This window comes from Melanostigma gelatinosum (genome assembly GCF_949748355.1).
Source record: "Melanostigma gelatinosum genome assembly, chromosome: 1".
NCBI classification, from domain to species: Eukaryota; Metazoa; Chordata; class Actinopteri; order Perciformes; family Zoarcidae; genus Melanostigma; species Melanostigma gelatinosum.
In genome coordinates, this window is record NC_136634.1 from 29,701,293 (window position 1) to 29,713,706 (window position 12,414).

The window sequence follows — 12,414 nt, forward strand, 5'->3', positions numbered from 1 at the left end:
GAGAATTGGGAAACAAATGTCCACCTTTGTGTTTGAACAGATTCTACCTTTAGTGATTCAGCTCTTAATCGGACCGGCCAGATGCTTTCAAGAAAACCAACATTGAAAGCTGTTTGGAAAAAGGCCGGCGCTTTCAACATATTCTTGGCAGGTGATTGGATGAACCGTCTGCCAAGCAAACTCTTGCCGAAGCCAGTCGGGAGAAGAGTGAAAACATCGATTGTTCTTTCAATGAATGGAGTATTTACTCCATTTGTGATATTAATGATGCTTTTGCAGCAGCTATGCAAACCTCTTCAGGAGCCACCATCGTTGTAGCTCCTCCCAGGACTCCGATTGGTTTAAACCACACTCATCACTTGAAGCCTGACAAGATGACGTGCACCGCACTCAGATCCAGCCATGAAGAGAACGGAACCTCCTAAATTGCTCTTCAAATATTTATAAGTAGAAGGCTAGTGTACATGAGGCCTCTTGATTACATGCAACAATAGATCTTTATTGACACCCCTCCATTCTCTGCTTTGCCTAATGGTAATTACAAGTGTGTTTGTTGCACCCAATGACTTTAAACTGAAAAACAAGTGTCATGAACCACTCGCATACAGGTAAACATGCACAGTTTCTTTTTAAAGAAACTTGAATGTCTTCTTCATCGACAGACCAAAGCCTGATGGGAGGGAAACAAGGGGCATTATAGAGCCCTTTTTACTATGGTGGAAGTGTGGGCAAAATGTGCCTTCAGTAACAAAAGAAACCAAAAAAAACAATGGTCAACTTACAGTTCGAAGAGCTGCAGATGTTCAAAGATCTGCCAGGACAAAGAGGTCAATGTGGGGTTCTTGGACAGGTTTCTGAGGGAGAGAATGAGAAATAGAGGTTAGAAACTTGACTTCTAAACGACAACAGAGTGAGGATAACAGTCTTCCATGTCGTTGACTCTCTGGGTATTTTCATTTGGATTTCAGATTATGAGTTTGATGTTTCCCATACAGTGACATCACCAATGCAGCGTGTAATAAAAAGATTTACAGGGACAAGAAATCAAGGATTTTTACCGACATTACGCACATGACTGTGTACACACACACACTCCCAGAGGAAATCACACACACAGCAGTGTTTGAACGGTCACGACTCATTCGTTCTGGGTCGCGATAACGCACAGTGGAAACACAGGTGTTTGTCTCCATGGCAACGTGGAGACAACCATGGAGAGGTGCTCAGGCTGGTGCGAGTGAAGGGATGAGAAACCCGCTGGAATCCAAATCACCTCGTTATTAACGTCGATGAGATTATTAAAGTCTCCAGGGTGTGTGTGTGTGTGTGTCAAACTTCAGATGTGTCAGTAAACGCTGCTGATAAATATCATATTCCACTCTTGACATCAGAGTTTGATTACATTACAGACTTCAGTTCCTCTGCTATGAAGCGAAATATGCAATGACCCCACATCCTCCACTGTCGCAGCACTGCAGAGCTCCTCCTGTCACAAGTGATGTTGATTCAATCATCACTCTTTGGAATAACTTATTTCTTTGGGGACCGTCAAAATGAGATTTTGTTTGTCGCCACAAATGCTCACAAGAGCAAAAAACGTGTATGGAGAAACTGTTCATAATAGATGCATTTAGCAAGTCAAATATATCAAAAAATTGATAGTGATTGTATGAGGTTTTATATTTGTTTCCTGCCAAAATATTTGATCCTGTGGAAGCAACGACGGTACTGTTTCATGGTTTTATTGCATTCGCAAGGCTAGATAAAGATAAGTGTCCAAGTTAAAGACAAAAGACAATTGAAGACTGTCGACAGTCTTTAATTGTAAAAGAGTCCTGTGCAGTGCATGAATAAAAATACTACATTCCCTCAAAAAACAATACCTCTAAACAAAATCCAGGATGTGATTATGTTGCTCAACACTGTAAATTAGGCCCAAACAACAGGATATGCAATACAATACTTATGATAATATAGGGGTTACGATTCAATATATTTGTTTATATTGCGATACTTTAAGGAAGCTGATATATTGCGTTTTTGTGGAACTCACCGCCATACGCATAAAATTGGAGAAAAACGAGTGGGATCTACCACAAATCTTTGCATGTTAACTATTAATTAAATATCTGTTTTTGTGAATCTATACAGTATCAAAAAACATAACCACACAACACACGTGTATCAAGTGATATTTTGTAGAGATGCACTAATGGCAATTGTAATTTTCGATCTGTGATATATGCTTACACCCCTACTCTGCAAACGATTGTTTGATTGCGTCTTTTTGGGACTTGTTGACAATAAGAAATACGTGGAATGTTGCCAGCCTCTTCACACATTCAAGGTGGCATTAATGGAAGGTCATTTCACATCCTAGGTTTGTCCAACAAGTCCTCATACCAAAGCAACAAAATAGGTTGTTTGTCACTGCCATCCAAAACTACCAATACTGTATGAATGTTTTCTGAGCTGCTGCCTCTATGGTATGCAAACAGTGGTCTCCAGTGTCAAAGTCAGACATGCGTCAATTTCATAGAAATCCCACCACAAAATTTTGCTCAATTTGCATGTTGCATTTTTAAACCGCACTGATACAGGACAAACCCTAAATTCCTTAATCTGTCCTTAAGATGCCCTTGTGTTAATGTTTACTTAAATATAATCCTTGAAAGTCGTGGTTTGTAAGACCTTTTGAAGGCCCATCATCTTGTGATCATGACTTGTTAACACTGGGTAATCAGATCATTCATTTGTGAAATAACAGCATGACTGATGATAGCTTGAGACAACTAGAAAAAGCATTTCCTCCTGAAAATGCATTAGAATGCTGAAAACTGAAATTAATCGCAAAAACATTGCTGAAAATAGATATCCAATTCAAAAACAAATTGCAAAAAGCTTAATAATTCAAAAAGTTTAAAGATTACAAATATGAAAAGTCTTATCACACGTCTCCTGAAAGAGCTGAACATTTTGATATTTGAACAGTTTCTGTGGCTTAAAAAAATTCATCAGTGGTGATATTTGTAGTAGTATAAGTTGTAGTTGAAGTATTATTAGTAGAAGTATTAGTAGCATTAGAATAACTACTAGTAGTAGTAGTAGTGATATTTGTAGTAGTAGTAGAAGTTGTAGTTGTAGTAGAAGTATTATTAGTAGTAGAAGTATTAGTAATTAGAAGTAGTAGAAGACGTAGTATCAGTAGTCATAGTAATAGCTGTAGTATTGGTCGTAGTATTTAATATCACAGTAGTAGTAGTAATAGTAATGGCAGTAGAATATGTAGCAGTAGTAGTAGTACTAGTAGCAGTCGTACTAATAGCTGTAGTAGTATTACTGCTTTTAGTAGCATGAATAGCAGTAGTAGTAGTAGCAGTTGTCATATAAGTAATAGTAGTCGTGGTAGTAATAATATTGATGGTAGCAGTAATAGCAGTAGCAGTAATAGTAGCAACAGCAAAAGTTATAATTGTAGTAGTAATACTATATTAGCAGCAGCAGTAGTAGTTGTCGCAGTATTAGTAAGAGCATTCATTCTTTGAACAAAAAAGCCTAATTTTGAGCTTGTTTAAATAGTTAATCCATGGGGCTTTTATTTTGAAAGGGTGGGGCTGGGTGGGGGGGAGAGGGGGAGAGGAGACATAATCATAAAGTTTGAAACACATAAACAGGTTATTAAATGCCTGGCTTCATCACAAGCATTTCAGTTAGAATTCACTCTTTGGGGCTTTTATTTTGAAATGGGGTGTGCGTGTGTGTGTGTGTGTGTGTGTGTGTGGGGGGGTTCCTCTAAAAGTTTCTAAGACCTGAATGACTGTATGAGAGCGAGGGAGCGAGCGAGAGAGAGAGAAAATAATTAGTGAGAGAGAGAGCGTGAGAGAGAGAAAGACAGACAAGGAGAGAGAGAGAAGAAATAATTCGAGAGAGAGACTGATATATCTGGCAAACTTTCTCATTTGAAGATTGTAATATGTTTTATCTTTTACAGCTTACAGGACTATTGTCCTGCTCTGCCATGTCTTTCCTCGCCTCTCCCTGTCACTCGAATCAGGAAACTTATCAGAATACTCATATCTGATTGGCTGAGCTGCAACACGTATATCTCTAAATCATGTGTGTGCAGCTTTTATTTTAAAATGGTGTGTGTGTGGGGGGGGGTGTCCTCTAAAAGTCTCCAAGACCTGAATGACTATGAGACACAGAGAGAGAGAGAGGAGTGCATGTGTGTCTGAGTCTGTGTGTTTATCAACATCACTAATTGGCTCAATCGTGAACACCTGTGTGCCTGAAGCCATTTCATGGAAAATTGTGTCTGTAGTGTAAAAAATGTGGCTTAACTGGCGATCTAGAAATGGGGTACCTTGTTCTGTGGAAGATGTTTTTGAAGCAAAATTTAACATTGGTCTCTATGGAGCAGAAAGTTGGGTTTCCTCTCAATTAACGGCTTCTGTGGAAATCTGTGGGATTCCACAGTAATTTTTATATCCGACAAGGACAATATTAGCTACTTTTACATCCAGAAATTATGCATGAAGAGTGAAGATTGTGGACACAGTGGCAAAACACAAATGTTTTTTTCACAAGAATCTCAAGCTGCTCTTCACTCTAGCGGTGACATCACACACTCTAAGCTGTGCAATACACACCCATTATAAAGTCAGAAAAGGGCTGAAAAATCATAAAAGTTAAATTGCTGCAGTTCAAAAAGTTTAAAAGATATCGGAAAGCTGAATTCTGCGGCAATAGTTCAGGGTTTTCTCAACATTTGAAAGTTGAAATGGTGTCTTTAGCTGAAAGTATGAGGAAGTTGAAGGATTTGAAAGTTAAAGAAGTTTAAGAGGATTTGAAAATCTTCTCCATAGAAACCGATTCAAAAAAAAGTTGCTAAAAGCTTAATTCAAATAGTTTAAAGGTTAGAAATAGAAAAAGTCATAGCAGAGCTGAAGGAGCTGAACATTTTGATAGTTGAACGGTTTCTGAAGCTTAAAAATGAAGAAGAAGAGTTTCAAAAAAGGGGGGACGGAAGAAATAGTGGAACTAGAAAATGCATTTCCTGCTGAAAATGCGTTGGAATGCTGAAAGCTGAAATTAATTGTGAAAAAATTGCTGAAAATTAAGAAATGGGAGATCTGTCTGAACAATGTTGAAGCCCGAAAGCATTTAAACTGCACTGCTGAAACACCTTCTAGTTGAAACGTCTAACTATGGTGTCTGTAGCTGAAAGTATGAGGAAGAAGAAGGCTTTGAAAGTTGAAGAAGTATAACAGGATTTGAAGATTTTCTCCAGAGAGATCCCATTCAAAAGAAAATTGCAAAAAGCTTAATTCAAAAAGTTTAAAGATTACAAATATGAAAAGTCAAAGCACCCCTCTCCTGAAAGAGCTGAACATTTTGATATTTGAACAATTTCTGTAGCTTAAACAAATTTCAGAAGTAGTGACATTTGTAGTAATAGTAGTAGAAGTTGTATTTGAAGTATAAGTATTATTAGTAGTAGAAGTATTAGTAGCATTAGAATAAGTAGTAGTCGTAGCAGTAGTGATATTTGTAATAGTAGTAGTATAAGTCGTAGTTGTAGTAGAAGTATCATTAGTAGTAGAAGTATTAGTATTAAGAAGAAGTATTGGTATTTAGAAGAAGTAGTAGTATTTAGAAGAAGTAGTAGCCTAGTATCAGTAGTAGTAGTAATAGCTGTAGTAGTGGTCGTAGTATTTAATATAACAGTAGTAGTAGTAAAAGTAATGGCAGTATTTTAATTGCAGTAGTGGTAGTACTAGTAGCAGTCGTACTAATAGCTGTCGTAGTATTAGTACTGGTAGTAGCATGAATAGCAGTAGTAGCAGTTGTAGTACAAGTAATAGTTGTAGTGGTAGTAATAGCAGTAGTGGTAGTGATAATATTGATGGTAGCAGTAATAGCACTAGTAATAGTAGCAACAGCAAAAGTTGTAGTAGAAGTAGTAGCAGCAGTAGTCGTAGTAATACTAGAAATATTAGCAGCAGTAGTAGTTGTCGCCGTATTAGTAAGAGCATTCATTATTTCAACAAAAAAGCCGAATTTTGAGCTTAATGTTTACATACAGTTAATCCATGGGGCTTTTATTTTGAAAGGGTGGGACTGGGTGGGGGAGGGAGGGGGAGAGGAGACATAATCATCATGTTTGACACATAAACAGAGGTTATTAAATTACAGGCTTCATCACAAGCAGTTCAGTTAGAATTCACTCTCTGGGGCTTTTATTTTGAAATGGGGTGTGTGGTGTGGGGGAGAAGGGGAGAGGAGACAGAATCATAATGTTAGATAAACACAAACCGGTTATTAAATGACAGGCTCATCACAAGCATTTCAGTTAGGATTCATTCTGTGGGGCATTTATTTTAAAATGGCATGTGTGTGTGGGGGGGTGGAGGAGGGGGGAAATACCTCTGAAGATCCCTAAGACCTGAATGACTGTATGAGACACACAGAGAGAGAGGGAGAGGAGTGTATGTGCACATGTGTCTGTGAGTCTGTGTGTTTATCAACGTCACTAATTGGCTCAATCGTGAACACCTGTGTGCCTGAAGCCATTTGAAAATATTCTCCATAGAGATCCTATTGAAAAAATAAAAAGCTTAATAATTCAAAAAGTTTAAAGGTTAGAAATATAAAAAGTCATAGCACACCTCTGGTGAAAGAGCTGAACATTTTAATAGTTGAACGGTTTCTGTAGCTTAAAAAATGAAGGAGGAGAAGAGGGGCACGGAAGAAATAGAAGTTGAATAAAGAAACAGGATAACAAAAGTTGGAATGCTTAACAGCATTCCAACAATAACAGCAAGTGAGACAAAAACAACAAAGGGAGAGGAGAGAGGAAGACAAATGAGGAGAAGGAGGTGACACTGATGGTGAGAATGAGAAAGAGACTCGCGGGAGAACATCAGGAGAGACGTGTGGTTTCTTTCCAGAGTCACCTTCAAACTTGGTGAACAGGAGATAAGCAGGTAATAAACACGCACACATGCGCTGTGACAAATTGTCTCACAACATTAGTACATCATAGGATAGGAACAAGAGGATGAATGTCATCTCTGTGTCTAGGGAATGATGCAGCTCTCCAAAATAATTCCTTTCATGGCATCTGACTGAGACGCCGTCCAACAGATCTGATACACTCCTGTGTCCCAATTTCATATAATACTCACACACTCATATTATGAGCATAGTTTTGAGGTATTGTACGCAAGTATTTATACTCCATGTGTATAGCTATTAGTAACTAAGCTGAAGCCTTTTCTCAGAAATGAGTCAATGCTAACTACTAACTGCAACCGGCTCTTCAAAGGTTCACCTAACTGGGTTTTGTACGATGGACAAATGGAGCATGCAGTTGAATATTACGTCCACTTCTTATATACAGTCTATATATGCAGCTGATCGGACCTTGAGATTGGGCAGATAGATGTTGCAATTCAGGCAAAATCCATGGTGCTATCAGCTGCCACAATTAATTATTTGACCCGAGTGACTCTTCATTCTTTGATGACCTCTATGAAACACTGTGCCAGCTGAGCAAAGGGGGGCATTTTGTATTTGTATGGAACAATGTTGTGTTTCATAATCTCTCCCAGTCACAGACTGTTTTTTTTGCTTCGTGTGTCTTCTCCGTCAGATGGCCGGAGTGAAACACAAGCAGCTACACAAATCACACTCCTTACAAGCTGCCCAGATGCGGGAGCCCATGGCGCTAATTACAAAACCAATGAAACAATGACGCACAGGCCCATCTATGGGACGTAGGGGCCCTTTCATGGCTTGGAGGGCCCTTGGGCTCTTTGGCGCTAGTTTTAACACTGCACATGACTTATTCTACCGAGGAAAGGGTCTGACACTACACTGCATCATCAGTAACAGGAGTCAGTATTATTTGTACGGGTTTGCAAGCCGAGATGACATATTCCCAGTGAGTTATCATGCAAACGTCGAGCGCCTAAATTAGGTGCCAGCATGCATATTCACAACAGGATTACACTCCGAATAATGAGCAAACACACACTCACAGGAGTCTCTCTCCCGGAGGGCTGAGAGCAAACGTGTAGATATCAGCTGTGAAGAATGAATCTTCAGCTTGTGTTTGGAGTCGTTTGGTCCCAGAGGTTTGGACTTGCCATGCTCATAAATCAAGATCACATGCATGTTACTCAAGACGCCAACGCTGGGAATAAACATTCTTTGTGACTCACACACGCACACACAAACACACAAACACAGGGTTTATGCTGCATTCACATGGCATCAGACAGACGGCAAACCAGATATGGTGTTCGGTGAGGTCAGCAGAGAACACAGACAATGGTAACAGATGACACTGCCCTCCCAAGTTAAAATGTTTTAAATCTTTTACAGCCGGATGTTAAGCAGCTGACTCCCTCCGAAGAAAGTTTTCAAGTTTTCAATATAATATGAAAATAAAAATCAGAGAAAGCTGCGTTTTATAGCTACCTCCATCACTAGATAATTCCCAAAAGATGTAGACACCAAATACATTTTATTCCACCACCACAGCAATATATATATATCGTCATGCCATACATGTGTCTGTGTGCATGCAGTAGGGAGATTATATGATATGGGACTGGAGGTAATAGTTATTTTGTATTTGTAATGGCTACTGTCGACAGTAGAAAGTTTAAACTTCAATTCATTCATTTTGGTAAAGCAGTAAAATAATCTCATTTGTAGTAATTCTAAAGGCAATTAAAACAACTAACAATTAATGAATAGCCTAAAAAGTTGGGGGGGGGGGGAAAGTTATTTTTCTTTGAACAAACTGTTTCTTGGCTTTCTTTGCTCATCAGCTTTCCAGTACAAACAATATTAAACACATTATTTAAAATAAATTATATCAAAACATTATTAAGACATCATGATTACCTGTGAGGGTTTTACATGCAGCCCTCTTTAATGCAAAGGGCGATGCTCTCACTGTGCCAGGAGAAGGACTGTAATTCCCTCTGCCCTCCTCTGCTATAAATGTACACACTCATAACACTGGAAGGCCCTTTGGATCACAGCAGCCACTAAGTGGCACACATACTGTAGGATGTGTATTTACATTACAGTCATTTCGCAGACGCTCTTATCCAAAGCAACTTACAATAAGTGTATTCAACATCGGTATTCAAGAGAACTATAGTCACCAGAAGGCATAAGTGCATCTCCTTTTATAACAAGCATCTAAGAGCAAAAGTACAGAAACAAACAAACTAATACAAATACAATAAGTGCAACAAACTAGTATGAATACAATAAGTGCTGAGTGGACGGCTCAGGGTAGTACTTCTTGAAGAGGTGAGTTTTCAGCCTGATGAAAGATGGGCAGCGACTCGGCTGTCCTGATGTCAGTGGGGAGTTCATTCCACCACTGTGGGGCCAGGACAGAAAACAGCCGCGACCGGTCGATCGGCCGCAGGGACCTCTGAGCGACGGGGCAACCAGTCGCCCCGAGGCAGCAGAGCGAAGTGGTCGGGCGGGGGTCTATAGAAGCTAACACACACACGCATACACTCAGCCCTCTCTACATGCAGAAGGTGTCCTTTGGAAAAGGTCAACCTGACTACAATAAGGCGGCCTTATATTTAAAACAATCCACACACACGTGAGGAATTTGTGTGTGGAGTGTTTTATTTAGAATGAGTCATGACTATGAGAAGGTCACGGGCTGTGTGTGTGTGTGTTTATGCTGTTTAGAGAGGCAGTGTGTACTTGCACAAGTGCAGGTGTGTATACATGTGAGCACCGAGTGCATGCATGTAAATGTGTGCGTTAGAATCCTACAGCACGTGAAGGTTAAAATGGTAGCACTTGATGCCAAAACCAGCTCTCTCTCTCTCTCTCTCTCTCTCTCTGAGGTTGTAGCAAATTCACAAAGAATGGATTGCGGCCGCTGATAGCACCACAAATTGCGCATCACTTGTGGCCGCCATCTGTACCGTCTCAAGGTCCGATTCACAAAAAGGCATTGAGCTTATGATATAGTAATTATAAAGTTTTACAGCTGCATGACGATGCCTTCATTTGGCTCCCAAAACTACATTAACTAATAAGCAACTGATTAGCATCTTTCATCAGATCCTCCAAACTCATAAAAGATTTTTGGATACAAATTTTTAAGTCTCAAGCCAAATTCGATATAACCCGGGTGACAACGTCCAATTATTTTCTCATACTTTAAAGTGCGACTCTGTCGCTTTTGCTGACCACCAGACATTAAGGCCTTCAATGACATAATGCTAAAAAGGTGTTGTAACAGTAGTAAAGGTGGTGAAGAGTCTTCAGTGAAGTTACTCGAGTCCTCACTAAGACCAGGAGGGTGGATCACATCACTCCAGTTCTGAGGTCTTTGCACTGGCTTCCTGTCCAACAAAGAATTGACTTTAAAATCCTGCTGTTGGTTTACAAAGCACTGAATGGTTTAGGGCCAAAATACATCTCTGATCTGCTGCTACCTTATGAACCATCCCGACCCCTCAGGTCGTCTGGGACCGGTCTACTTTCTGTTCCCAGAGTCAGAACTAAACATGGAGAAGCAGCGTTCAGTTTTTCTGCTCCACATATCTGGAACAAAGTCCCAGAAAGCTGCAGGTCTGCTGAGACCCTCAGCTCATTTAAATCAAGATTGAAGACTTTTCTGTTTGCTGCTGCCTTTCATTGAACCACGTTCAATTAATATATTAATCAATTTCCTGCATTTCTGCATTTTACTACTGAATTTTATTTCTTACACTGTTTTTTAATTGTTTTTGAAATCTCCTTTTCTTTTGCCTTATGTTTTGATGCTTTTAATGGTTTTATGTGAAGCACTTTGAATTACCTTGTTGTTGAAATGTGCTATACAAATAAACTTGCCTTGCCTTGCCTTACTCAGTTGCCAAGCAATATCTACCAACATTTTTCTAACATCAGCTAACATCAGTCGTCATAAGAAACTGGTGCGATCAGACAGAGGTGGAACCAAGTCATTGTTTTGCAAATCGCAAGTAGAATCAAAGTCGTTGCACTCAATTCCCAGTTCAAAAAATGCAAATCCCGTGTCAAGTCCCAAATCGTTAAGTTCCGATCCCTAAACAAGTCATATTGAATTCTTCACCTGATGTAATGCCATTTTTACAACAAAGTAGTGCTAAATAATATAAAGCTCGGTAATCTAAGTTCTTCATTGATTTCTCCTGCAACTTGAATGGATGTTGTTAGATTGGTTCAAACTAATTCAGATCTGGAGAATTCAGTGTTTGTTTGCTGGAAATGAATAGCGTTTTTGGTTGATTCAGTAAATGAAGAAAATAAATATAACGTATAAAATTTGCCATACAAATAAACTTGCCTTGCCTAAACCTCAAATAATACATTTAAAACAATTGTCACCCAAAGCCTAAAGGGATTATTGTTGCTTTCTGGGACTTTGTTCCAGATATGTGGAGCAGAAAAACTGAACGCTGCTTCTCCATGTTTAGTTCTGACTCTGGGAACAGAAAGTAGACCGGTCCCAGACGACCTGAGGGGTCGGGATGGTTCATAAGGTAGCAGCAGATCAGAGATGTATTTTGGCCCTAAACCATTCAGTGCTTTGTAAACCAACAGCAGGATTTTAAAGTCAATTCTTTGTTGGACAGGAAGCCAGTGCAAAGACCTCAGAACTGGAGTGACGTGATCCACCCTCCTGGTCTTAGTGAGGACTCGAGCTGCAGCGTTCTGACGGACTTTTTACAGAGACCTGTAAACACACTGTTACAGTAGTCCAGTCTGCTGCAGATAAATGCGTGGACAAGTTTTTCCAAATCCTGTTGAGACATAAGTCCTCTAATCCTTGATATATTCTTCAGGTGATAATAGGCTGATTTTGTAATTGTCTTGATATGGCTGTTCAGGTTGAGGTCTGAATCCATAACTACACCTAGATTTCTGGCTTGGTTTGTGGTTTTTAACATCAGTGATTGAAGCTGAGCACTGACTTTCAATCGTTCGTCGTTGGTACCAAAAACAATTACTTCTGTTTTATCTTTGTTTAATTGAAGAAGATTCTGTTACATCCAGTTGTTGATTTGTTCAATGCAGTTACCCAGCCCTTGTATGGGATTATAGTCCCCTGGTGACATAGTTATGTAGATTTGTGTGTCGTCTGCATAATTATGATAACACACTTTGTTGTTTTCCATAATCTGAGCTAGTGGAAGCATGTAGATGTTGAACAGAAGAGGCCCCAGTATTGAACCTTGGGGAACACCACATGTCATTTTAGTCAGCTCTGATGTGTAATCAGCTACAGACACAAAGTATTCTCGGCCCTTCAAGTAGGATTCAAACCAGTTAAGTGCTGTGCCAGAGAGTCACACCCAGATTTTTAGTCTTTCTAGGAGTATGGCATGGCCGACC

At 39.5% G+C, this 12,414-nt stretch overlaps 1 protein-coding gene across 1 annotated transcript in view; it reads right to left on the minus strand.

Annotated features, from left to right (window-relative positions):
- The window catches only part of LOC306797681 (NT-3 growth factor receptor-like), a gene marked incomplete at both ends in the record, with an annotated part of 225,650 nt that overhangs the window by 136,305 nt on the left and 76,931 nt on the right, over nucleotides 1-12,414 (minus strand). Inside the window, one exon of the mRNA XM_079297062.1 lies at nucleotides 783-854. Within this exon, the coding sequence (XP_079153188.1) occupies nucleotides 783-854 (72 nt within the window). The remainder of the gene's footprint in view (nucleotides 1-782; nucleotides 855-12,414) is intronic.